We start from the raw sequence: 26,709 nt of genomic DNA, 5'->3' as shown, positions 1-26,709 counted from the left end.
TCGCGCACAGTAGATTGGATAACAAATATGTTTTCACGAAAGTATCTGTGAATATAATTTAGGTAGCGGGTTGTGTGGTTCCGTTCACACCGCATTGTCGCCCATATGAAATCACAGTTAATATATCCCACCATAACGTTTGAAACTACCCTTTCGCAATCTAGCAGCCCATGGCGTGTCCTAATCTGGATACAGACATGTCTCACTTTTATGACCGTTATACCTGTTTTAGCAGACCAAGGTTGAAACTTTCTGGACAAAAGACATAAAATATATTTTCCGCTTTTTAGAAGTAGTATTTGTATTTCTCTCACAATTCCCAGTATCATACTTTGAGTTGTAATTAGATTTAGTTCTTTTGTCTGGAGAACATACACATTGAAGCATAAAAGCCAGTGTATCGATGCCTCTATTTTCCGAAAATAAAGCTACACTATATGGCATTTTTATGATCCGCCATATTTTATTTATAACAAATACTAATCGCGCAAAGTGTTAACACCGTATCCGGTACAACTTCTCTGTATTGCTCTTCGACCAATAAACTACGGCCCCTATAATATGGGGGAGGGCGCCATGCCTTGATATTCTCTAAAACTGAATGTTTGAGTAAAAAAAGGATTAGTATCGCATTTACATATCAATTCCATCATTTGCATCCGATGATGCGGACGAATGCTTATTCTGTCGAAAATTGATACCTGGTGGGATGCATCGATATAAATCAAGCTCTCTACGCCTTCCGCATAGCTCAATTTTCGAGTACTGAAATGTTATGCTCTTTGCCACAAAGAGTTAAAATAATCAACGAAAATTATAGTTTCGATACTATTTCCACTGTGGAATGGCTGCAAATCTCGATAGCTCGTACGACAGCAAATGAAACATGCAGTACAACACTATACAATGCACGTTAGTGGGAATGACATATCTCTGAAGACGTAATCAACCAACAGCATTGTCACAAAAGGTAGCCTATGGTCGAAAAAAATAGCAAATCATTCTTAATGTGATGTAGAACAGTCATTATATTCTTTGTGGTCATGTAAAAGGTGCATATTTGAACTTTTCCACATCATTCATAATGTTGTGATGTCATTACGAGGGATACCGTACTCAAATCGAAGCCTAATACTCCATTCAGTATCGAACCACTCGCGTACTCGATTTTGCGCAGCTCCACTGATAAATAAGTATAATGTTTGATAATGCTGCCAAACTAAAATTGATCAGGTTTGTCGTTGTAGGTAAAGAATCCGTTTCCCCTGAAGATTTACATGTTGAGGAGAGTTTGGCTGTACATCTACTTGGACATAGCATGTGGCCTCAGTGGTATAATATGAAGACCTGTCGAACTAGTGTTGTTGTATCTTATATGTCAGAAAAAGTCAGAAGTCAGCTTCTTCAAATTCATGATCTTAAAAGTCCAATAATTCGCTACAAATTTTGAAAACTACTAACGAAAAATCATGAACAGTGGTAAAATATTGAAATTAATTATATCGGACAATCATAAACGTGAATGGACTTGTCATCGGCAACGGACACTATTTTAGAACCGTTACTATTGTACTGGCATCCCCACACTTGATCCACGTGCTCGTAAAAAGTTTGCACACATTGCCGGCTAGTAGCATCCCATATTTTAACGCTTTTGTCGGAGGAGCTTGACACAAAGTGTATGTTGTCAGGGCAAAATGACACATTCAAAACATAGGATGAATGGCCACTCAGGGTATTGATAAGAGACGCTTGTTTCACGTCGTAAATTTTGATTTGGGCATCGTCTGATGCAGTGATAAGTCTTTCAGAATCTGGCGAGAACGCAATAGAACGTATCGCCATTGCATGGCCTTCGAGGGTATGCACCAAAGTTTGGGTAGCAACATCAAATACTTTGATAATCCCATCCATTGCTCCACAGGCAATATATTTACCATCTGGACTGTACGCAATACTGAGTGTAAACTTCCCTCTTGTGTCTAGCTCAGTCGCTTTTTGACCTTCTGGTACTGTAATCAGATGTATCTTCCCCGTATGTCCACCAGTGGCTAACAGCTTGGAATCTGGAGAAAACGTCACTGTCCACGCTTCTACAGTCCCGCCGTCAATCTGTCGGATTTGTTTTCCACTCTCAAGGTCCCAAAGACGGATGTGAGCATCTAATGAACTCGACGCTGCAATCGTCCCGGCATTGTTAATCGCCACTGAAACCACCCCAAGCAAATGGCCTTCCATATTCCACTTCAATTCGAGCTGTTCATCAACCCATTTCCAGCACTTGACTTTATCATCGAGTGAGCCCGTTACAATGTGTTCGGTACCATCCTTTTCACTTTTGCCCCACGCACATGCCCAAATACCTTCTTCGTGAGCTTGCTCTTGCTTGAATAGCACGCTGTACTGTGTACTCATATTAAAATTGCACTAGTTTTTGTTATCAACAAGCTGAAATTGGATGTTTAAAAGATTATACTGTAAGCATTGTTCAAAATTTTAAGGCTATGCTCGTATTTATTCAGCAAAAGTTATGTAGATGAAATAGCTTACCAAAGAGAAGCAGCTAGCTTACATGGAGTTTGCCAATGATCCTCAATGTACAAACAATCATCATCAGTATTCAGTGGCAAAGCAGGTGCCAGGTGGGACAACAATTTGCTTCGTAGCATAGGATTTTTAACCTGGAGTCGGCCCACTTCTGGGTCTGTACACTAGCTTAAAGGGATCCATGATACGCCAGTGTCATAACTGCAATTGTAAAACTACAGTGTCCTGATTTGAACGATATGCCATATTTCCAGAGCTCACCCCAGCTCACCTCACAATCTGCCACACGGACGATACGAACATTAATAAATTGCAATGCAACTGGTAGTCAAGCTCTAACGCGGGCTGGGGCGCTGGATAATAGCAGCATTGCATAAAGTGAGAAAGACGATGTACGGTGCTTTTTACGCCACAGGCCACATCATCCGAAAAATAGAAAGTGACTCGCCAGTCATTACCCGAACATGACGCCGCCTGAGGTCTCTGACCGTATCAGCATAGCCTCATAAAGGCTATGGTATCAGTGTAAATACAAGATCGAAATATCCCTGATAAATAACTACGACCGTTATTACGTACAACTTAGGTAAACCGGCTCTGCTATTATCACGCGCACTCGCGCAGCAGGTTACCACGAACTACAGGAGGCTACAAAACACCTGAGCTGCAGAGCGTTACGTCCCTGAACTCCGGATACCTACTATTCCGGTTACCTGAAGTCTGGAAAAGGATAATCCTATCTTTTCGTAATAGACTACTACTATACATCCTCAATTCCTCTCAAATATTCAGTAGCTGTCAGATGTACTCGCTTCTCATATACCTGCGAAATATAAATACCATGGACTGACGGCATACCTTTATCCGACGCTCCGGTCGGTAGTTTGTCTGTTTGTGTTCTCGTGTTGGAATGGAACCACTAAGCGTGAGGGTTGATTTAAAGATTTCTAACCCGCGTACGTTTAGTAATCCATAGTATAGACCAGGGGCGGCCAACCTTTTCGACCAAAGGGCCAGATGCGATTTGGGAACCATTGCACGGGCCACTTGAATGTTGATGACCTTTTTTAGTCGTCCGATAGGAGCGAACCGGATAAGGCAACGATGGCAAGAATAGTCATATTACTACGAATAAGAATGGATAGCAATTATGTCATGGAAAGTGACAATGCACTAACGACCTAACCACGCTAAGCGCGAAAATTTCTCAAAGGCATGGGATCAGAGGTGGTCAGTAGGGCTGTTCAAAAATAACTTTTTTTTCGGATTCCAGCCATTCACTGATTAAATTGTCAGGTTACCATAAAAAAAACGCCGTACACCAAATTTGGTTCGATTCTAACAAGTATAGGACTCCGCAGATCCAATTAAAATTTTTAATTTATTATGAAAAATTAAAAAAAAAATTACAAATTTGTCTGCCAACCCCATGAAATTGTTGAGCTGTCTTCAGAGACGTTGCAAAACAAATTTGAGTCAATTCCGACCAGTGCAAGCGGAGTTATGTGAGTTTTTCGTTGATAAATCAACGAAGGATAATCCGAGGATTATCATCGAAAAACTCACATAACTCCGCTTCTACAAGTCGGAATTGACTCAAATTTGTTTTGCAACGTCTTTAAAGACAGCTCAACAATTTCATGGCGTTGGCAGAAAAATTTGGAATTTTTATTTTTATTTTTTATATTAAATTAAAAATTTTAATTGGATCTGCGGAGGCCTTTACTGGTTGGAATCGAGTGAAATTTGGTGAGCAAGGTTTTCTACTGCAACCTGACGATTTAAGAGGTGACCGGCTTGAATCGGGAAAAAAAATGTTATTTTTGAACAGCCCTAGTGGTCAGTAACGAAGTACTTCTACTTTTTCGAAGTACTCAAGTAGTTTCCCTTTACTTCTACTACTTACTCAAGTATATCTGATTTTTGCTACTTCTACTTCGTAATATCTTGAGATCTACTTACTTACTTTTCGCTATTTTCAGTTTGTCAAGTAGAAGTAGTTTAATCCTCCAATAAGAAAGATAGCCTGACGAATTTCGAAGCTGCTTTCACTGAGCACCAACATTCAATTTTCATAAAAGTCAAGTAAAGCCCAGTACATTTGTTGCGCTTCGCGCACAGTAGTTTTGGAGTTCAAATATGTGTTTTTTACGGAAGTATTGGTGAATCTAATATAGGCACGGGATTGCGTGGTTCCGGTCACACCGAATGGTCGCCCATTTCGTAAACATGCCATATAGTATAGCCTTGTTTTCGGAAAATAGAGGCACTTGATTTTATACTTCAACATGCATGTTCTCCTGACAAACGAACTGAAGGTACTTAGAACTCGAAGTATGATACTAGAAAATTGAAAAAGGAATACCAATACTACTTCTAAAAGGCGGAAAATATATTAAAAATGTCTTTTGTCCAGAAAATTTTAACAGTGTTCTACTAGAACAGGTCTAACGCTCAAAAAAGTCAAAGTCCACATTTCTAGATTAGGACACGCCATGGACTGCTAGATTACGATATGATATGTAATTGTATGGATATATATAGAACTCCTATCCCTGGGTAATTGCTAGATTGCGAAACGGTAGTTTCAAACCTTATGATGGACCATATTTACTGTGATGAAATATTTCATATCGGCGACAGAGTGGTATGAACAGGACCGTAACAGCACTTCGTCAGCCCCCCCCCTCCCCCCAAAAAAACTTTGGTCTTGGGCCCCCCATAGGGTTATAGACCGAACCCCAAACCCCCAGACCCCCCTTCGGCGATACCCTGTTTACCGCTGTTTATCGTATTCGTTAGGAGTTTATTTAGTGAATCAGCTTTTGTCGTCTAAGCGCGCGAAGCGCGGGAAATTTCTAGAATTCATGATTGAATCGGTTGATTCCAGCCGATTGATCGGGAATTGTATTGCTATCAATTTTCATCTTCTCTCTGCTCACGTAATCGGATTTGCCGGTAGAGCTGAGTGAGGTGTGTTTGAAAAGGTAAGACCACTCAATAATAATTAAACATCTTCGGGCGTATACCCGTTGGCAGGAACGAAACAGCAGCTCGTCAGGCCCCCAAAAACGTGGGTCTTGGGCTCCCATACGGTGATGAAACGACCCGTCCATCACGTTGTTCGCGTTTGTCACGAAATCATCTGTAGCCTACTGTATTGTGAGCCAGCGCGTGGCGCGAAAATTTTCGATAATTTATGATAAAATCGGTCAATCAGATAGGCGATTGCATATATATTATGCTATCAATCTATTGTCCTCTCTACCACGTAATTAGATTTACCGGTAGAGCTGAGTGATGTGTCTTCAAATCGGGAGGGCCCGTAAATAATAATTAATCATCTTCGGGCGGGCGGACCCGTTGATATGATTTCGTTACATGATGTTATTTCGTGACTTCCAGTCTGCTATATCAAAAAATATAGAATCGGCCAAACGTAGGCTTCTGCACACGATTTCACACGATTTCAAAATGGTATTTCTTCACTGGCATAAAATTTTTCCCAGCGGGATGGTTTTTGTCTTGTGAGGTTCAGATTGCAAAGGCAGGAACATTCAGCGCCAGTCATTTAGGCGCCTATGGACAATTAAACCTATATGTATTCTGTATATATAACGAAGTCTTCGGTCAGCATAAGGGTATAGACCTTTTCGACCAAGGTTTTCTCGCTGCCGATCGTTCTGGCACACTTCATGGAGTCGCATGTTATATGGCTTAAAACTTGATTGTATGTCTTGGTGGGTCGTGGCGCGGTAATGGCCCAATACCCAATAATAAAGATAAATGGCCGTTTGAATTCGCGCGCAGCGCGAAAAAACAATTGAAAAAATTGCAGAAATTTTCAAAAAATACCCTATGATTTATGCTAATTCACGAAATAATTTTGGGCCCCCTTCGAGCTCGCCGCCCCAATTGGGGGGTTTGGGGTGTGGCAGTTACGGTGCTGGGTGTGAACGGAACCACACAACGCGCTGCCAAAATTATATATTCACCGATACTTTCGTGAAAACAAATTTGTCACTCCATATCTACCGTGCGCGAATCGCGATGAAAATTCTGGGCTTCACTTGACTTATGTTGGTACTCCGTGAAAACAGTCCCGAAATTCATTAGGCTATATTTCTGATTGGAGGATAAAACTACCTCTACTTGACTAACTGAAAATAGCGAAAAGTAAGTAGATCACAAATTACTGCGAAGTAGAAGTATCGGGAAATTAGATTAGAGATTATTTGAGTACTTCGAAAAAGTAGAAGTACTTCTTTACTGACCACCTCTGTCGAACAGTGGTATGACATGGGTTGATGACCTCGCAGCTCCACAGACCTTGCACTCAGGGTACTCAAAATGCTAGAGTGACGGGTACAACTTGATTGAGAACCACTACTGTCCTAGGACCTGTAAAAATGAGTCATATAGCCCATGAATTGCATTAAATGTAGCAGGAGATAACAAACCAAAAACCTGCTTATAAAACTGGCGTCCACAACTTTCCTGCTATAGGATATCGGCACTCTACTCGCGGTAAGAAAGTCGCTACAATCAGGATCGTTACTGATGCACCCTAAACCCCCGAAGCAAATCCGCACGGGCCCGAAATTATTTCATAAATCAGCATAAAGTTGATATATTTTAGGCAGATTTATTCAACTTGAAAATTAGTGTTCTTAGTGCTTCGCGCTATTAATTACGTAGCCTATAATTCAAAGAAATTAATTTAGTTATATTCTCTATGATGAGAGAACGGTATATTTGCAGTATCGCTCTGAGACCGATGGGATGTTTCATTCTAGGAGTTTGGTGCGGGTCTGTTAGGCACCAACATTTCGGCGTCAGAGATTTCCGCGCAAGGACATGTCCAGGACGCTTCGGTCAACAACTACTCCGCAAAGGCTTTTTCAGAAACCACCTGAACCACCTGGAGAACTGCACAGTGCACATTGCACAGTAAACACGACATTCCCATTTGACATTTCTACAAAGATGTAATATCATAAAATTACGTAGGTGTGAACAATATATATATTATAATTACAATTACAAAAGTACAATATAATTATAATTACAATATGTCAACGGCTTCAAAACACAGGAATGACTATAGCAGTAGTTCTCAACCGGGGGTCCGCGAAGCATTTTCAGGGGGTCCGTGAAGCCTCTGAATTCTTAAAGTGATTGATAACCATATTTTTATTTTATTTTCAAAATAGAGAAATTACGAGGCCGTTTCGCTTCATTACTGCTACAATTTTATTACTCTCATCAACTTAATGATCGTCTGAAATGAAATATATTATCCTACTTTGCAAACTAATTTTAATTTCCAAATTGCCAATAGCCTACTGATACAAAGATATTGCTGTTTCAAAATCCATTTTCTCTGTCATATGACCGCTATTCCAGAACAACTTCGAGATGATCTGCTAGATAGAAATGACTAGGATGGACGTTATATGTTCAATAACAAAAATCGGTGTCTCACTTTTGGCCCCACATATGTTGCGATCATACCCAAAGGGGTCGTCGGAAGCGTTGTCCATTATTACACCATTCGCCACTAGGCACTCGTTCATATCAATTCGAAGGCGCGGATTTCCAAGTCATGGCCACGTAGAAATGCTGCTGCAGAATTCTCTACCGTTTACCCCACATATAAATAAAGCATGATGTTATAATATAGAATAGTCATTTTGTTACTGTTTGTCACCAGCCTATACAGTAATATTCCCAAAACACAGATGACGGCTGCACGATAATTGAGCTAAATTTAAACGAAAACTTGGGGGGTCCGCGGGGGTCCTTGACGTTCGAAAAGGTGTCCGCGAAGACAAAAAGGTTGAGAACCACTGGACTATAGTATAGATTATTATCCGGGAAATAACGAGAAAACTGCACCACAAGAAAGAAAGTAGGATTTGCCTAATCAAGCCCGTACATCATATGATGAGATACTTTGTCGCGGTAGGCGTACAAACAGGAGCTCGCATTGCGTATAGAGGGGATGAATTCCATTCTAATTTTAACGGGGTAGGCTCAGTTCTACTCTAATTTGAAAAAACTGTGTAGCTCTAATTCTAGTTTTAATCTAATTTGGAAAACCTGAAAATTTTCGATATGTTCCTGTCTGGTCTAAATGTAGATGGTAAATGCATGATCGTTATGCTTACTCGACGAACAATATAATCGTATGTAGACATAATAACTCTAAGCAATACGGTAGTTATCATATATTTAGATTCACCCGGACATTTGAAATTTAATATCGCCCTCAGTTCAGTTTACAAAGAATTTCATCTGAACATGTACCACAAGATACAATGAAAACATGTTAGATTGATAGACCGTTACTTCGTCCTTTCGATATTCCCCTCTTTTGCAGTTTTAACACAGGAAATATATTGTTCAACTGTAGATAACTAACCAACGGATAGATACGCAACAGCCGTCGTCACGCTCTCTTGCCCGGAGGAAATTAGTGCTCAGCAATCCGAACGCAGTATTATTGCGAATCCCATAGCTGACGACCTGAGCGCTCCAATTAAATAGAGTTGATCTTATTTGAAAGCTACTGTCGCGTTGATTATGAAAATATACATTAAAAGTTCATTAAGGGAACGGAACCATCTCAAAATAGCCTTCAAAGTCTGAAAATCGGCATTGTTGCTGACAATGGCAGAGATGCAGCACGATGACCATAACAATGGGCCTTGCATGGTTGCCATTGTTTACAACAACGTAGATTTTCAGACTTTGAGGTGAATATTGAGTGGGTTCCGCTGCCCTGATCAGATGTTAATGTATATTTTCGAAATCAGTGCGACAGTAGCTTTCAAATAAGATCAACTTTATTCAATTTGAGCGCTCAGGTCATCAGCTATGGGATTAGCAATTATGCTACGTTCAGATTGCTGAGCAGTAATTTCCTCCGGGCAAGCTAGCGTGATGACGGGTGTTGCGTATCTATCCGTAGGTTAGTTATCTATAGTTCAATCATAGTGTCCTATATGGTGACGACACAAGCAAATCTCACGGCTCAGTGAAATTGTATCACGTCACAATTTCCATTTAGCTACAGGCAATTTGACGGTCATTTTTGACCGGCTTGCCGAGCATTCAATTTGGTGAAACGGGTATCAATCGAAAGCTGACTCTGCACTGATTACGAAAATATAAATTTTATTCTGCCGGTGGCCCTGGAACCCCCACAATCAATCTCGAATTTTTCATTGTTATGGAGATTGGCATTGATACGCAACAATGCTGTCTGGCGAAACGAGAGAGTAACGTGAGATGACCGTCAAATTGCCTGTAGCCAAATGAAAATTGTGACGTGATACAATTTCACTGAGCCGTGAGATTTGCTTGTGTCGACACCATATAGGACACTATGGTTCAACAATGTCAACAGTGAGGTTGTCATGGGAGTCGACGAGTAACCGAGACTTTTGGGCATTGACGCAAAAGCCGCTCTCAACGCCACGAATTTTCTCTTATCAACGAGCAGTTGTTTCCAGGACTGGGTTTTAAACTTGAGGTAGCTGGTGCCGTCCAAAGACAATGATCTGGAACAACAGCTTCTGTGTCTTACGCAAGATAAAAACAATCACATTCCGGCCTTTGGCAATCGATGTCTCGGCCACAACAACAATGCTACGTAAAATGTCGATACAGCTGAAATATAGACGATACCGTAAACCAGCATAGAGAATATCATGAAGTTGACGCAGTATCCATCATCTAATGTTGGATGCAGGAAACCAAAGGCAACAATACCTGCCAATATTTTACTGTAATTAATGTTGATGTCAAGTACTATTTTAAATACATGCATACTTGCATATATCACTCACCAGTGGCGGCGAATAGGAGCAGAAAAATGCACATCAGCTTGATTTTTTCGTACATGTAATTCTCGCTTTGTTTCGCCACTATTACGATCGTTGTCGGAATACTCAGGACCAGCATCAAGTACGGGTAGGCTATGACGTACTTAGCGATCAGATACTTGCAGTCGCTCGCGTCATTTTCTGTTGATATTGAATATCCAAATGAGAAGGCTATTAAATACGGTTCAAGTATCAAGGTAATAGAGTTCGCCATATTTGTGAAGTATTTCAACTTACCGAGCACTACTATTGATGCCACGACATAAATGATATTCGCAACGAGTAGAACACAATAAAGGAACCTCCAAGCTGAAAAATGTAACTGGTTTTAAAAGTGTTGCCTGTTTGATGATGAAATTACGAAGGAACCTCCAATAGGCTTCCATCCCTCCTGAAAAGAGCAACGTTCATGTTCATGTTCATGTTCAGTCTCTTTCGTCCCATCTTTCATTCGAGTGCTGTTTGCGCTAACCATATCGTGATAGTATATTTCAGAGTTACCTGGGGAATATAGGAAGTACTGATGGTAACTTGGAATACCAATTCCTGACCTCATAACTTGATAAACAATGGACTAACGACAATGTAATTCCACATTATGGTATGAGAATTGCTGCCTGGAACAAGAACAATCATCTCATACACGCAGCTGATAAGCACATATCACCAACTCGAAAACGAAATTGTGGTTCTCGATTCTAAATGGGACCTTATGTAAGCCCATACCGGGCGCAAGCTCTTATGATTCTGAGCACATAGCACGGGTTCTCTACTCTTAGTTTACATCAGCCCTAACAATTCATTACATGACGTAAACAGAATGATGACAATTACGACAACAGACCGGAAATGTGATCACTCACAATTCCCTCATGATTTGGTTATAGGCGCAGAAAACTGCGTTGTGCCCGCAAGCCTCAATTGCTTTACTCGTAACATTTCCAAAGGTAACCGGATGCTCGTAAATTTGGAAATAACCTTTTTAAGTTCGTTCACAATCCACCTGTAAAATCGGCCAGTAGCATAATACACAGCAAGCGCGCATTCTTGCGACGCTACTACTCAATCCAGGTTTCACGCAATTCCGAAACTACAGGTTTATCTTTATCACTTTGGATTTGCATTAGACTGCAGTCCGAGAGATGAATAAGTCACAGCTAGTCAACTACTTCTGCATAGCATAACGATATAGTGGAGAGAGAAACTATACACAACTGAACATTGAATATCTTACGGCCTCATTTTGCCGTGTATAGCAACACAATTTACATGCGGATTGATCATATAAACCAGAGGTCTCAAACACGCGGCCCGCGACGATATTTTGTAATTTCAAGTATTCAAGTGCCACATATCTTTTGTAGGTATAAGAACTTAAAGTTCACCCTAAAACTACCATAAAAATCACTGAAATCTCAACAAACTACACTATCACATCCCTTTTAAAAGCTACTATGCCGTAGAAGACCAGCAAAGGTCACATTTCTGGTTCATGATGATAAAACATGACCCGTTGATGATTCATGACTGCAAATTGTGATTTGGTTTGGCGTGACCTTTCGTAATATTTCTCGATTTCGGATTGGCTGGGTGATTAGATAAAAATGACTCGAGTTGGGTCGGGTCAAACGTTAGAATCAAGAGAAAGACTTGCGACTCGGAAGGGTGACTTGGTATTCCTACGGATGCAACAATCTATGAAACTGTCATGGGGAATAGTAATATATCAAAAGACCATAGCTTGCGTTGGGTAGGGTGTATATAGCTATCTAATCAGGTCAGTATGAGAACCTTCGGCATTATGAGACCCCCGTGACGTATAGTTGGTTACATGCAGGGTGTTGTTCGTTCTCGTTATCCATGTTATTTAATTATCGGTGGCGGGCAGGTAGTAGTACGCCAATGGATTCTTCAGCGATAGAACATTTCGATTCTAGGGGTTCTTAACCAGGCTCCGTAGACCCCTTCGGGGTACGAAGCACCACATCAGTGGGTACGAGATGCATTGTGGAATTAGGCCTATATGCTATGGAATATTTTCTTGGCCAATTTATTCAACTGAAAAATGGTCTTCGCGCTACGCGCGATTTTTTGTGAATGGGCTTTCCGATTTTAATATAGGTACCATCAGAAATTGTGTTGAAAATGAACATGAGCTACGAGAAATCTTATTGGAAGCACGAGTGGTACGATCGCCAAGGTTAAGAAACAATGCTATTACTATGACTCAATATTGATTATATTTAAGTTGTTATTGATATGTTCCAATAATAATCGAAGGCGAAATCTAACGCTGATTTAGTTTGACTTTGGCTATGACAGAAACATTAATCTATACTTATCATGACTATATAAAGACCCGGATTAGGCTACACCACTTAAATGCTCTGATATCAGATCAATCTTCAGTAGATTTTAAAAGATTCTACATGAAATTGTGGCACGTCAAAGGTGCCAAAGGTGCACGTCAAAGCTGCAATATTATAACTCAGCAGTTTGACGATGACATGATGCATTCTCTCGCATGATGTCTATAACTCATTATTTTAACAAATTATGCCCGGCACAAAAACAATATTCTTCAAATATTTGAAAATGTGATTTTGTTTTCGTGTCAATCGTGAATAGTACAATAGTAAATTACAATTTAACGATGTTTGTGGAATGCCTGTCTGCAAGCTGCCGTCAAATACGGCCTACTTGGAAATTGTACATTGAATATCCCTATTATTGATGCTGCTGCCCGCGGCGTCATCAACAACTATAAAATTGGCGCGCGAGCACATTTGAGCTTGAGACCTCTGATATAAACGTTACTCGTAGGTGCATTCTGCTGCATGTATAAATAACGAGCCACCATGAGTAGGGAATTTACCGTTTTATTCCTGATTGGGACTTGAGCGGGGAAGTTTTCTGGCATTTCTGAAAAGCCAATACCTAATATCAAGTATCCTCGATCAGATATACACTACGTATGTAAGGAACCAAATCTTTTATATCTGAGGCCCCATCTACAAAATCATCACTACCTCTTAGTTCTCAAAAATCGTCGTAACAATATCGTAAATCTGAATCAACTCAATTAGAACGAGGGTTAAGAAAGCTCATTGAATCCTTTCGAGGATAAGTTCCCATCACGACATTGATATGGTGCTGCTACAGTGGTACCATTTATTGTGCTCCGTCCGATTTCGGCGGCAGCCAAACAGAGCCTAGCATGAAATATATCGTGGAACGGTAAGAAGCAGTGCTGCTGTTTGTGGTATTCATGATGTTTTCGACTGCAACGGTCATTTACACCAGGTCGATGATCTTTATTATGATTCCGTAGCACGGCCCACTTCACACCGCTGACGCGAATCAGATGGCGACGAGGAGCCCAGATAAACCCCAACACCTGGGATTTTGGAGTCGACCTCGGTCAGACTCGAACCCGAAACCTATTGGTGTTGCAGCTGTGGATCGTACCACTGCGACATCTCGCCAGCAAGAAGCTGCGTGCTTACTGCTCGGTTGCCTACTTAAGCTCCTCATTTGAACTTTGGTATAAATACTCTGGCCAAATCTCAAAGTTGGTTGGTCGCTAATAAAAACATGAATGAATATTTTCCAGGGTTGTACCCAAGTCACAAGGCTTCGAATCACAAGTCAATCTCACTATTACAGTTTTGACTCGAGTCAAGTCGAGTCATTTTCAATTCACCACCGAGTCCAATTCATCGAGCAGAGGTTCGAGTCCAAGTCATGGTATTATGACTCGAGTCCGAGTCTAAGTCATTGTGTTGACTTCTCATTTTCCAGTTAAAGTCTTGTTAAACCAAGTTGTATAACTTTGTTTGGTGATATCAAATGGTTCGCATTTACAAGATACTTATTTCCCTTACTTTTAGCAGTTTCTGGTCGGATTTTCAAGTACTAGTACCAATAGACGAAATACCAATAGGGTATGGTTATGTTACTATTCTTCGAAATAACAATGAAATGTCGGTTTTGGCAGTCTGAGTCTCGAGTGATATGGAGAGGACACTTTTTCAAAATTTTCAGACTTGGAATTGTGGAGTAAAATTCGGAAAAAATGGTAAATTTTTCTCACATCGTGGTCGGTTGACTAAAAAAAGGTCAACTTGCCGGCTCAAGTCCAGAAATAAAGTTTTTCTTTCACACTTTACGTTGGTTGACTAAAAAAAAGGTTGTCACTTACGTTCGAACCGCGAATTTCCTACTCAGCGTCACTTATGCCCATTTTCACTCGAAACTATCCACTATCTTAGCTCTAAAAGCTGTAAAGGAGGACGAATTCCCAAAAAGGAGTACATTTAGGCGTCCTCGGAGGACCTTTTCAAAAGCCTGAAAAATGAAGACAAATCCTCCTAAAGGATAACGTATGGTAACCATAGAGTGATATGACTTGGTTCGAGTCATGCGCAATGACTTGAGTCAAAGTCGAGTCAATACACAGATTGACTCGAGTCGAATCGAGTCATTTCCGTATTTTGAAAAAATGACTCGAGTCAAGTCGAGTCATCAGAAAATCGTGACTCGAGTCATTACAACCCTGATATTTTCTACATAAACTGAAGTAATTAACCTTCAGTGAGAAGGTTAAGCTAAACGCGAATGTCGTAGAACGTTTATCTAAAAACGGGACGCGTACGAACTAGGTTGTGAACTAATACCCCTGGCCCAAGGATAACGTATCACTGCAAATTCGATTCTTTCGGTTGAAAACCCGTTTAGATACCGTGTGTATTTGCATATAACGAAATTTTAACAATTACTTTTCTTAAAAGAGGCAGGCAATAACATATTGCTCATTAACCACGAAGCCAGTGCTGAACTAATATCGATGAACGCAACCAGGCCTTCCACTTTCAACCACATGCATCGCCAAACACGGACACGGAATCTCTACCGCTGCGTACTCAATTTAGTAGCTAAGGTTTTGCTTTTCTGGTCAATCGGTCTAACGCCCGCTCCTTCGCCAATGCCCATGAAGTAATGCGAGGTTTTCCGAATACTTTTCGGCTAGGTATATCTAGAGCTATGTTCTAGATATCCTTGTTTTCGGCGTGCGCAATTGCCAAGTATTAGCAATGATACGATTTCGAATTATTGTCAAGTTCTGCCCCTAACACGCCTTGTAAACGTCGCATGCGATACTGGCCTTTACAAGGCATTTGTGCACAAGGTCCAATAGGAAATGAGGATTCAGACTGAACAACACATATTACAAATTACAAAGATGCTTGAAAGAAAAGGAATTGGCAGTGCTATTGTGAAAAATACGATTGCAGCTCTTGTAATGAAATAAGCATACAGTGTGTATCACGAGTACCACACAAAATCAAAAGCTGTGTCAAATATTTTCATACTTAAGAAAAGTACCGACACACTTTCTCTCACTTCTGTATACAATGACGTCATGGTTCCCGTTAAGTACATAACCTGATACCGTCATGAATATATATAGAAAAGTAAAAGTAATAAAAAATTATACATTCACGCACACATTTAATTAATTTTTACTTGATTGATAACATAGTTTAGTGATCAAGTGACCGACGGCCACAAGAAGAGCTGATGTGATCCCGTAAATGAGCATGTTTGTAGCAATGACTTGCGCGCACAAATTGGTCTTTGGAGCCGAAGGTCCTATAAGATACGCGATGATCCCTATAAACGTGAAAAAATATCGCATATTGATACAATTTCAGGAAAATACAGTAACACGAATACTCACCCATCGTTGCATAAGTGAAATGAATAATTTGCGCCGCCCAAAAACATCTCGGAAAGAATGATCCGCAATTATCCAGATTTCCGCTGATGATACACACGATAAGCATATTTAAGGCGAAGTTCAAGACATGGTATGACAGTGCAAAGATGTCTGTAGAGCATTCGCTAAACGGTTGTGATGCTGAAACGAACACAAGAGTAGTTGAACTCATTGCTTGCGCGGAATGTGTTCATGCGGTAACCACATAAATTCATAGTCGTCATATAGGATTCACGGGTGTATCTTTTAACATGAAAACTCACCTATAACGATGAATGTGGCGAATTCCAGTAGCAGGGGGATAGGATACACACGACGCCATACTGCAAAAAATAAAATTATACTCGATAACTATTGGCGTTTCACGCCGAGCAAGATAAGATGCGTCCGCATCAAGCTTACCGTCCACATTGTGTTTATATCTGCTGCACTCGATCGTGTGTTCATTGCGTTCAACATCAGCCTTGACATTATCCAACAGTGCAGGTCTACCTATCTTCACCATTGTTGATGTACCCGCAGAACAATGATTATACAGACGTCCGTTCGATAACTATACTTCAGGTACTGTACATTGCAGGATGAAAGAAAACAAAGACGAGATTACCGCGTACGGGGAAAGTAATAGGGAAAATCCCGCTTGGAAAACCGCGAGCTCCGAAGGTTGCTTCAATATATCGCAACATCCGCAGTTAGCCTACCTGTCGCACTACCAAATGATTCATGTCAGACACAATCGAGTAACTGGCATAACTTACATAAAACACTCCAAACAAGAATCGAACACACTATTATAATAGGATTTCAGAAACTACACTCGTGCCGTCTGAACTCGTCATTTAACGAAATAGTTCGCAGTGATCACATCTCTATACCACACAAACACAACGGGTTCAAAATTCCATGCCAACAAATTTGAAGCGCAGGATACAGACAAATCAAAATATTAATTTATTCAATCCATATACAACCCACTTATACGCATTTCACGTTTAGAGATTGTGTTAGGACTATGTTCGAATTAGCAGATACAGCCTCTAAGAAAACTGCGATCGATCGATGCGATGCGCATATCATGAAAGACATAGCAAGAGAATTAATGAAAATCACACAGGGGTGCTTCGAAAAGTAGGAATTTATATCAGTATAGGGCCTACCAACAGATTCAAAGTCGCTATTGATATTTCAGAATCTAAATGACAGTGAAATCCAAATTTAAACATCGAGAATGGTGATCGAGTGCTTCGCACGCTTGCGCATATATGTTTTAATGCCATACCAATTATGGTCAGTTGGTCACAAATATTGGTGTGTGTCTATCGTGATTCGCGACTGATTACCAGAATAACTTTTCCCAATAACTTCCGAATGATATCGGAGTATTCGCAGATCGCAATAGTTTCTATATAATGCGCAGCGCATACACCGATGTGATGTCATAAATTCCGCACTAATCAAGCCGGTTGTCCGCTCAGCGACCAAACACGGAGCGGCGACCGAGTGTCTACGCGGCATTTGGCGTCTGTTATTCTGAGATCTCAATTTGAATAAAATACTATATAAGGTGGCCATGTTACTATTTTGTTTATTTCCAAATTTTTTGACTGCAACAACTCCGCTTCCACTGGTTGCAATTGAGCCAAATTGGGTGAGCGTTGTTTCTATAGACAACGTAACAATTTCGTGGGGAGCATGAATAAAAGATTTTAATTTTTCATTTATTTATATTGACATAATATATTTAAAAAACTTCCTTCTCCTGTAGCAATGCGGCTACTGATTGGACTTGAACCAACTTTGGTGTACAGCCTTTAATTAGGTAACCTAACAATTTTATCAAGAAGCCAGTACAATTTGAGAAAAAGGTCATTTTTGAAGACCCCTTGTACAATCCAAGATTAGAAGGCGTGTGATATTGGATATAAGGAATTATAATATTGAATATGATGTTAATAGCAACTTTTTAATGGTCATTGCGCGAATTTCGTATAGAACTCAATGAATTCGATTTGTGCGATGTATATAATGTATAAATAACTTGAAGGTACCGTATTTGCGATGTTATCGGAAAATCTATTATATTGGACTGATTTTTGCAATCATCAGCAGTCACTATTTGGCATAAATTTTCAGTTTTTTTTATTTCTGAGCCGGTACCCCCGGGATACGTCACTGTTTTTACCTCGTAAAGACTTGCCTCATCTACCACACGAGTAATGATGCCACACGTTGTAAAAGTTTGTGAAAAACGTGCGGCAATGTTGCTAAATAGGATGGGAAGAATGTGTTAAATTACAAATTTCTCGAAGAGCCCCATTTCGTCATCAAAAGAGCCAACCCTGGAGTACAGTATAGGAAATGATTCGCCCAAACGGCTGTGAACGATATGTCCATCGAATTCTCAAATCGTCCATTTATTGGCGATCAGACAGCGATTAAAGCGTTGTAAAACCATAAATTAGTTCAGGCGTAAAAGATTGAAAAAAACACACATGTTACAAAAGCACAATTTATGAAATATCGAACTCGCATGGAGCGATCCATATGCGTCATGGGCAACACAACATCACGCAAGACCAAGTGAAAGTCACAATAAATTGAATCGTGCCTATCCAGATGATACGTCCGAACAAGGGGTATAGTCGGTAAAATATGCGAACCCATTGGGCCAATAACAAAACTTGTGACAGATCCATGCATCACAATGTCTAGAAACTAATACGCGTTTGTGTTTGGACGATTCAAGAAATTTCGCAACATGTTACAGTGGACGAAGTCGTGAGTTCACAATGCTCATGAGATGAACGCTAAGAGATATCGGTGGCAGAGATCTACCGAAAAAATGTATCGAGGAGGCTAAAAACAATATCGAAATACGACACCGCACAACGAGTGCATTACGGTACAAAGCAATCCGTACGCCAGCATATAGAATGTCCCGTTTTGTTCGCATACGTCAATCAACGGTCTCTCCTTGATCATCAATACAGAGCCGATTATTTCTGAAATAAAGAAAAAAGATGCACTCAATAACTATGGATTTAAATATATATACTGCTGATCTTGTATGTAAGTAGAATATATGTAATATATATTTATATAATGTGTAATGTGTAGGCCTATGTATCCAACAGACGCAAAATCTTAATAATCTGCTCTCACCAATAATTGAGAGTAGAATGACACCGGATGCAAGCACTGTCAAGCGTCTCTGGCCATTGGCAGTACACCCCGACTCCATTCGCCAAGAGAGAATTGAAGATGCTAGTGTTGACAAGCCCTGCGCTCCCAGCAATATGAATAAAACGAGAATTTCCTGTTCGATTTCGCTTTTGCATAGCATACCTGAAGAAATAAAGGTCTCAATATGTACCGTATAGTATTAAAATTATTGAAAAACCACTTACTTAAAAATATGAATAATATGATATACATAAAGAGTTATTATGCTTAGGCTACCCCTGGAAGGTTCTGGTTCGTGTGAACGCGACCCTTTTCAAAAGGTTCTGTGTGAACGCGAACGTGAACCCATGACGCCACGTGACGTTAATATTGATAATGCCAACCCTACATTTTCGTAAAGTTATCATAACTACCGACGACTCAGGCCATATTATGCCACAATGCTGAAGTACATGCTGACTTTGTAAACGTCACCTAATGCTATTAACTGGAACAATCAAATGCTATAATATAGTTCCACAAAATCGCTTCGCTACCAATTTCGACGAGGACCCGGCTAGGCCGGACAACTGTATTCTTAAGAGTGAAACACCGGGTTCTATGCATCCGTCAGATAATATCTCAAAAACAAGTTATACAGTAGCAAACACCCCAATCGGACGGATTTCGTTTTCATGATACAACAAGGATATCAAATCAAGATATATCCCGTACGCCTGCTAGATTTTTTACATTAGACATCGATGCATTTTTGCAATAATTTTGTTGATGTAACTAACTGATTGGTTGACGAAGCACAATTCACTGACTGTAGTGTGTTTCGTTCTTGCTATTGTATGATTGCGGACAAAGCTCGCAGCAGAGAGTCACTAAAGATTCGCAACCGGGAAGTTGAATATCATGAGCAAATAATTTTTGAAATTGGCAAGGTGCGTGCTCGTTTAGTGTTGAATTATTTTATGCTGTCACGCGGAGAGTGCATGGTCCAAATTTGAAATGCAAAGAATTTCAACCAAAGACATTATAATGACATGAAAAATTGTGAGTACATGAGAAGGGTTCAGAGTGCAAAACCTGCCGTGGTTCGTTTGTGAACGCGAACCTACAAATTACAGCGGTTCACACGCAGAACTCGAACGTGAACCGCACATTCACACCATCCCTATATGATCCATGGTACTAAGACGCTTTCATAACAAGCAATTATATGCCGGTATACAGATATTAATAATTAGAGTTTCAGTAAGATGAAGATCTTACCTAAAATCACCATTACAGCAATAGCCAATAGAGCCAGAATGAAGTTGACTACGCTCCACAACGCCAGTACTCCTTTCTTCGATTGATCTAGTACAAAATTAAAATAACGGTATAGTCGTTATGAGAACAGTGCACTGCATGCGGTGTGCATGGCTCTTCAAAAATGACTTTTTTTCTCAAATCGTACTGGCTACTTGATAAAATTGTTAGGTTACCTAATTTAAGCCTACACACAAAATTTGGTTCAATTCCAGCCAGTAACCGCTTTGCTACATGAGAAGAAAGTTTCTATTTATTATATAAAAATAAGTAATAAAAAATTTGAAAATTGTCTGTTCACCCCCTGAAAGTGTTAGGCTGTCTATAGAAACGATGCTCACCAAATTTGGTTCAATTCCATCCAGTGGAAGCGGAGTTATTGCCGTCGAAAAATTTGGATTTGAATAAAATAGTATTTACGGTGACAGATTCTTTGTTTATTTATTATATTGTGCTCACCGTAAATACTATTTTATTCAAATCAAAATTTTTCGACCGCAGAAACTTTCTTCTCCTGTAGCAAAGCGGTTACGGGCTGGAATTGAACCAAATTTTGTGGGTAGGCTTAAATTAGGTAACCTAACAATTTTATCAATTAGCCAGTACTATTTGAGAAAAAAAAGTTATTTTTGAAGAGCCCTAGTGTGCATGCATAGCGTGATGCTTCACAAGCTACGAGTACCCTATATTCGAATAAATAGTCGCCGAATATGGCTGGGTAATTGGGTACTAAGGCAACGTAAACTGAAGCAGAAGTGTTAAACTCCATGCCGCATTACATGATCTGATCACACGCAAGGGATTGATACGGTATTACGGACATACGGTCCAAAATTCGGTATGGTACGGAACGATTAGATTTGAACGAAAAGTTCGTTGCGATACATTTCGCCAAGCGCGTTACGGTATGATATTTTTGTCGTGCAGTGCAGTAGTTAATTCGTATTTATGCCATGTTGCGGATTTGGAAAAGTCAATCAGTAGACTGCTACACTGCAGTTGCGTTACGTGACGTAGCCTACAAATGTCATCTACTGCTTTGTGAATTGATGTGCTACTTGTTGTTGTTGTTGTTGTTTGTGATATTCATGGCGTTTGTCGACTACTAAGGTCATATACACCAGGCCGATATTCTTCATTTTTTTCCGTAACTGCCGACTTATAGCACGGCCCACTTCTAGGCTTTTTGTAAGACACCGTTTACCCGGATGTGGTGGCGAGGAGTGATGTGCTACTTAAATCCTGGCCCTAACGCACCAGTCCGGTTGTTAAGCGCCACATTTGTCACACTCAATTTGGACCGGGCATGAGCGTATTTGGTCCCCGGCTACACCACTGCAAAATTGTAATCATATTAAGTCAATATACATCGGTAGTATATTACTAGCCCTATGAAACGTAATCAGGCGATGGTCTTTGTTTTATGAAACCAGGGAACCTTTCCCTCGTGAGTGTTAACCATAGTCAATTATCTATTTATGCGCAGTATAAAAGTAGAAAAATCTAACATTTACTTCCTACCAAGTGAAATATTCAAGGGTAAATACACTGATTTTAGGCATTTTCAGGGGTATAAATATCTTCTTTTTTAGAGCCAATCTGACAAAACTAATGTGATACTCGTAATCAATGTTCCCTCTAAGCTGCGCACGTCCGCAAATGCGCAGTGCTGACACGGTCTCTGCGCACTGAAAATCTAAGTTGCGCACAAAAAACCCGAAGTGATGACTTTTTTTAGTCGTTACGCACTGTTGTCCAAGGGTCGTCGAAAATTTGAGGGAACATTGCTCGTAATCAGCAACATTGAAAACCCAAGAAACGGCTCCTAGATGTTCTGCCAATTTTTTTTCATTTTGTAGAGCAGTGTGATAGAAGACCTATTTTCGGTAAAATACCAGCCTGGGAGATGGCTAATCCACGATTGAAATTTCCAAAATAATAATTGGGAAAGGAACGTGCCTTGACGAGATGATGAGACGTCATAAATTCGTTAGGCCCTTACCTGGCTACGCCACTCTTATGGAACTTATTTCAGTTAACTCGTAACTTAGAATAGAGCAACTACTGGAACAATAACTTGGGTATGCCTTCATGTGGTGTAGTTTGGGCCTGTAATGAAAATCACATGACTTCTGTCAGTGCCGTACTCAAGTTCACAGCATGAAGCAGTATGTAAATTGCTGTCAAATTTAATGAGGGCTGATCGAATTCGCTATTTCATACGAAACTGTTGAAGTAGGACTTAGCACATTGTAAATTGAATATGACTCCATCACTCCGTGCGTCCTGGGTCCGGTTCCGGGATCATGTATAGTAAGGAAAAGAAGCCAACTATTTACTGGATTGACCGACGGCTTTGTTTTAGGAAATAACATATAGTCGTGTCATGTGTATCTATTAAGTGAAACACATGTGGAAAGACGAGCGTGCAACTGATATCTTCCACCGCTGGCTTACCTTGCTGCAACGGTTCATCCAGCAAAGCCTTTTCGCAGTTACTGACCTCGCTCTTCCACTTGAGAGGTTCCGTTTGAAACACCGAATACACCATAGTGCTTGATACTAATAGGTATATAAACTTAGCTGTGCAAAAGGAAAATGGAACGCGCAGCATTTCATGAGGTATTATTCAGGCATGAACGAAGAAGTATATCCAATTCATCTTACATCACATTTCTAGTAACAGTTCCGTAGGGTTACCATACGTCCTGCTTACGACTTGTCCCCCCTTTCCGGGATTTGTTCTCCCTAAATGTCCTCATTTACAGATAGGAATCGGCAATAATGACGCTAAATAGCTGATGCGGGCGTTCGAGCGGGCTAATCGGGAGTCGATTGAAGGGTAATGACGTTTGTTTAGTCAACACCATTAAATTCAAGCAAAAAGTGCGAAAATTGGGAGCTGAGCGAAAGTGATAACCTTTTTTAGTGAACACCACAAACTTTCCAGCACAAGTAGCGAAATCGGCTGTTTTCAGTCTTGATCAACTAAATCTCCTGATTTGGTAAAGGTGTCCTCCCGATCCCAAAATATGGTAACCATACAGTTGTGGTCGTGGGTTCGGAAGGTTTAAAGCAAGGTTGTCCGAGTCAGCGTATTATGACTCGAGTCCGAGTCCAAGTCATTGTGTTGACTGCTCAGTTACCAGTTAAAGTTTGTTAAATCCAGTTTTTTATAAACTCTGTTTGGTGATATCGAATGGTTCGCATTTATAATATACTAATTTTACTCACTTTTAGCAGTTTATGCTCGCATTTTCAAGTACCAGTACCAACAGACGAAATCCCAATAGTGTGGTTACTTTACAATTATTCAAAATTACAATGAACAGAGGTGGTCAGTAACGAAGTACTTCTACTTTTTGGAATTACTCAAGTAGTTTTCCTCTACTTCTGGTACTTACCCAAGTAGATCTGATTTGCTCTACTTCTACTTCTACTTCATAATATATTGTGATCTACTTACTTACTTTTAGCTATTTTCAGTTTATCAAGTAGAAGTAGTTTAATCCCCTAGTACTAAAGATAGCCACAATTTGTTACCATAATATTTGAAACTATACCGTTTCGCAATCTAGCAATTATAGGCCTACCTATCCTATCGTCATCTAGCAGCCCATGACGTATCCTGCTGATCCAGAAAATCCGGCTTTTTGTATCGTTACACCTGTTTTAGCAGATGATCATTGAAGCTTTATGAACAAAAGACATGAAAAATATTTTCCGCTTTTTAAAAGTATAGTATTTGTATTTCACTTTCAATTCCGAGAATGATACTTGAGTTCAAATTACTTACAGTTCTTTTGTCTGCAGAACATACATATGTTGAACATTGAAGCATAAAAGCAAATGTAGTAATGCCTCTATTTTCCGAAAATAAAGCTACACTAAATATAAATTTTACGATCCACAATATTTGTTATTAACGTATACTAATCTCGAAAAGTGTTGAAACTAGGGTAGCATTTAAAACAAACGGTGTTTTAAAACACTTTATTTAAAACATGTTTTACGCAGTGTTTCAAAAAAATGGTATTAAAAAAAAAAAATTAGTTTTTTAAGTTGCAAAATTATGCCATAATTGTGTAATTACTTTCCAAAAACACATGCTGTATGAGCCTACGGACAGTTACCACCCGATCTAGCCGACGTATATCGATACGGGTTGTTTGGGACCCTAAATACAGTCAGTTCAACATTAATAGTACAGATATTTCGTCAAAGGAGCGATATTTACCCTATATTTTCAATTGTATGTCATTCCAGATTCCACTATGACGTCACAATTGAATATTCGTGACGTCATGGTTTAAAAAAACGTGTTTTAAATTTGGTCCTTGTTTCAAACATGTTTGTTCTAAAATCTAAATTGATTTTTGTTCTAAATGCAACCCTGGTTGAAACCGTATCCGATACAACTCCGTATTGCTCTTCGCCTAAAACTGGGGCCTTATAATATGGGGTAGGGCGCCATGCCATGATATTCTCAAAAACGCGGCCCTCTAGTAATCAAGGGGTTAGTATCGCATTTTCAAATCAATACTATAATTTGCATCCCATGATCCGAAAGAATGCTTATTCTGTTGAAAATTGATACCTCCTGGGATGCATCAATACGAATCAAGCTCTCTGCACCTTCCGCATAGCTCAACTTGCAGCTTTTGACAGACCATGCGAACGAATTAAGACTGTTTTCAAAACTACTTACTTACTTGAGTAGATTTAAAGTCAGTCAATTCTACTTCAAGTAGTTTTAGGTGGCTCATGGAAGAAGTACTTCTACTCGTACTTGAGTAGATTTTTTCCTCGCTACTTCTACTTCTGTAGCTTTCTTGACTACTTTGACCACCTCTGAGAAATGTCGGTTTTTGCCGTCTGAGTCTCGAGTCACATGACTTGGTTCGAGTCATGCGCAATGACTCGAGTCCAAGTCGAGTAAATACACAGATTGACTCGAGTCGAGTCATCAGAAAATCATGACTCATCGAGTCGAGTCATGACTGGAGTCATTACAGCCCTGGTTTAAAGTAAATTCATACATATGCTGATGCGCGCCATCACATTTTGGCACTGGAAGAGTATATCACACTCCTTCAACGACGAACGATATGCTATATTTTTCCAACGTTAGAGCCAAGATGATATCAAAATCAAAGCGAATTTCGCAACGAATACAAAGCTGCGTATCGATTTGGTATGCTCCATGACTTTAATGAGAAGGTTAGGTCGATATACATGCCTTCTAAACCTATCTCAACAATGCGAAGTATTCTGATAAAGTACATTATCAACCGCATCATAAAAGTATTAGCATTGTCATGCTGGCTGAAGTAGCCTCTGTTTACTGTGATAGAAAGTAGGCTCGCATCCACACTGTTTACCGAAGCTTCAACTTGCCGGAACGTTATAGTATTCTAAACCTGACTGCATTGTCATGCATTTGTGGTACAATACTATCGACAAACTGTGCTAACTAGGTTCTTCGTAAGTATAGATTCCTAGCTGCAACACAAATGGCTTTGTCCCTTCTTCAGTCCTAAGTGCAGATTCGAAACGTTCAAATCGCACGTGAGACATTAGTAATCGAATATAACATGATGTTATTGACCTGTATTTATTGACATGCAAAGTTATTTCTTAAGATCGAATCCATCACCTGCAAATTGGTAGCCAATCGCTCTCCTGGCTTGAACTTGTTACCTCATAAAGGAAGGTACGAGATCGCTAATTCGTTGTATACCATCGCCTCACCGGGTGCAGAAATCAAGCAATCTCAAAAGTGTCACCAACCATTATTTGGCAGTTCCAGTCTTGGTCGATCTGAACTTCATATCCTCGGAACATTCTGTCGATGTCACAGACTTGTTACTAATGGCGACTAGAGTGAAAACGCAACATTGCCGCCGGCCAGTTAAAATGCGAGATACGGACAATCGAACATATTTTACATGTGCTGTGTTTTGGATCATTTAGTATTTACATGAACTAGAAATCTCAACTTTTGATAGATAT

At 39.9% G+C, this 26,709-nt stretch overlaps 5 protein-coding genes across 6 annotated transcripts in view; all 5 read right to left on the bottom strand.

The window, feature by feature from the left end:
- Positions 1–26,709, bottom strand: part of LOC145457086 (uncharacterized) — a 108,027-nt gene that overhangs the window by 43,798 nt on the left and 37,520 nt on the right. The gene's annotated exons all lie outside the window — the stretch shown is intronic.
- Positions 1,396–2,486, bottom strand: LOC145457459 (uncharacterized). The gene has a single exon (XM_080335676.1). It carries the CDS (start codon positions 2,413–2,415, stop codon positions 1,498–1,500), a length of 918 nt encoding a protein of 305 aa, XP_080191802.1. The 5' UTR covers positions 2,416–2,486; the 3' UTR covers positions 1,396–1,497.
- On the bottom strand, positions 7,516–11,116 carry LOC145457093 (uncharacterized). 2 transcript variants are annotated; one of them, XM_080335258.1, is made up of 4 exons: positions 10,806–11,116; positions 10,674–10,745; positions 10,401–10,577; positions 7,516–10,337 (listed from the first exon to the last, which is right to left on the bottom strand). In XM_080335258.1, the coding sequence occupies exons 1-4, from the start codon at positions 10,990–10,992 to the stop codon at positions 10,288–10,290; spliced, it is 486 nt and encodes a 161-aa protein (XP_080191384.1). In that variant the 5' UTR covers positions 10,993–11,116; the 3' UTR covers positions 7,516–10,287. The 2 variants fall into 2 exon arrangements, with proteins under 2 accessions (XP_080191384.1, XP_080191383.1); XM_080335257.1 differs by having other exon boundaries at positions 7,516–10,323; positions 10,806–11,007.
- LOC145457097 (uncharacterized) lies at positions 15,144–16,798 on the bottom strand. The gene is made up of 4 exons (XM_080335262.1): positions 16,618–16,798; positions 16,479–16,538; positions 16,177–16,356; positions 15,144–16,109 (listed from the first exon to the last, which is right to left on the bottom strand). Exons 1-4 carry the CDS (start codon positions 16,718–16,720, stop codon positions 15,952–15,954), a joined length of 501 nt encoding a protein of 166 aa, XP_080191388.1. The 5' UTR covers positions 16,721–16,798; the 3' UTR covers positions 15,144–15,951.
- Positions 18,614–26,521, bottom strand: LOC145457095 (uncharacterized). Its single transcript, XM_080335259.1, has 4 exons — positions 23,155–26,521; positions 20,659–20,745; positions 19,378–19,560; positions 18,614–19,217 (listed from the first exon to the last, which is right to left on the bottom strand). Exons 1-4 carry the CDS (start codon positions 23,309–23,311, stop codon positions 19,072–19,074), a joined length of 573 nt encoding a protein of 190 aa, XP_080191385.1. The 5' UTR covers positions 23,312–26,521; the 3' UTR covers positions 18,614–19,071.

The sequence above is a fragment of the Botryllus schlosseri genome, chromosome 15 (genome assembly GCF_051294905.1).
Source record: "Botryllus schlosseri isolate E-star chromosome 15, Bs_hap1, whole genome shotgun sequence".
NCBI lineage: Eukaryota > Metazoa > Chordata > Ascidiacea > Stolidobranchia > Styelidae > Botryllus > Botryllus schlosseri.
The sequence above is the reverse complement of the archived record's forward strand: the minus strand, read 5'-3'. Positions and strand labels throughout refer to the sequence as shown.

What these genes read in the sequence shown, in the direction of transcription:
- LOC145457093 (XM_080335257.1), bottom strand. Translation starts at nt 10,992, where the DNA reads ATGAGGTCAGGAATTGGTATTCCAAGTTACCATCAGTACTTCCTATAT. An exon ending in GGGATGGAAGCCTATTGGAG is followed by an intron (nt 10,746 to 10,805) that starts GTTCCTTCGTAA and finishes TACATTTTTCAG; the next exon opens with CTTGGAGGTTCCTTTATTGT. An exon ending in GGCATCAATAGTAGTGCTCG is followed by an intron (nt 10,578 to 10,673) that starts GTAAGTTGAAAT and finishes CAATATCAACAG; the next exon opens with AAAATGACGCGAGCGACTGC.
- LOC145457097 (XM_080335262.1), bottom strand. Translation starts at nt 16,720, where the DNA reads ATGGTGAAGATAGGTAGACCTGCACTGTTGGATAATGTCAAGGCTGAT. An exon ending in ATATAAACACAATGTGGACG is followed by an intron (nt 16,539 to 16,617) that starts GTAAGCTTGATG and finishes TATTTTTTGCAG; the next exon opens with TATGGCGTCGTGTGTATCCT. An exon ending in TTTCACTTATGCAACGATGG is followed by an intron (nt 16,110 to 16,176) that starts GTGAGTATTCGT and finishes TCACGTTTATAG; the next exon opens with GGATCATCGCGTATCTTATA.
- LOC145457095 (XM_080335259.1), bottom strand. Translation starts at nt 23,311, where the DNA reads ATGCTGCGCGTTCCATTTTCCTTTTGCACAGCTAAGTTTATATACCTA. An exon ending in GGATGAACCGTTGCAGCAAG is followed by an intron (nt 20,746 to 23,154) that starts GTAAGCCAGCGG and finishes ATTTTGTACTAG; the next exon opens with ATCAATCGAAGAAAGGAGTA. An exon ending in TGCTGTAATGGTGATTTTAG is followed by an intron (nt 19,561 to 20,658) that starts GTAAGATCTTCA and finishes TTATTTCTTCAG; the next exon opens with GTATGCTATGCAAAAGCGAA.
- LOC145457459 (XM_080335676.1), bottom strand. Translation starts at nt 2,415, where the DNA reads ATGAGTACACAGTACAGCGTGCTATTCAAGCAAGAGCAAGCTCACGAA.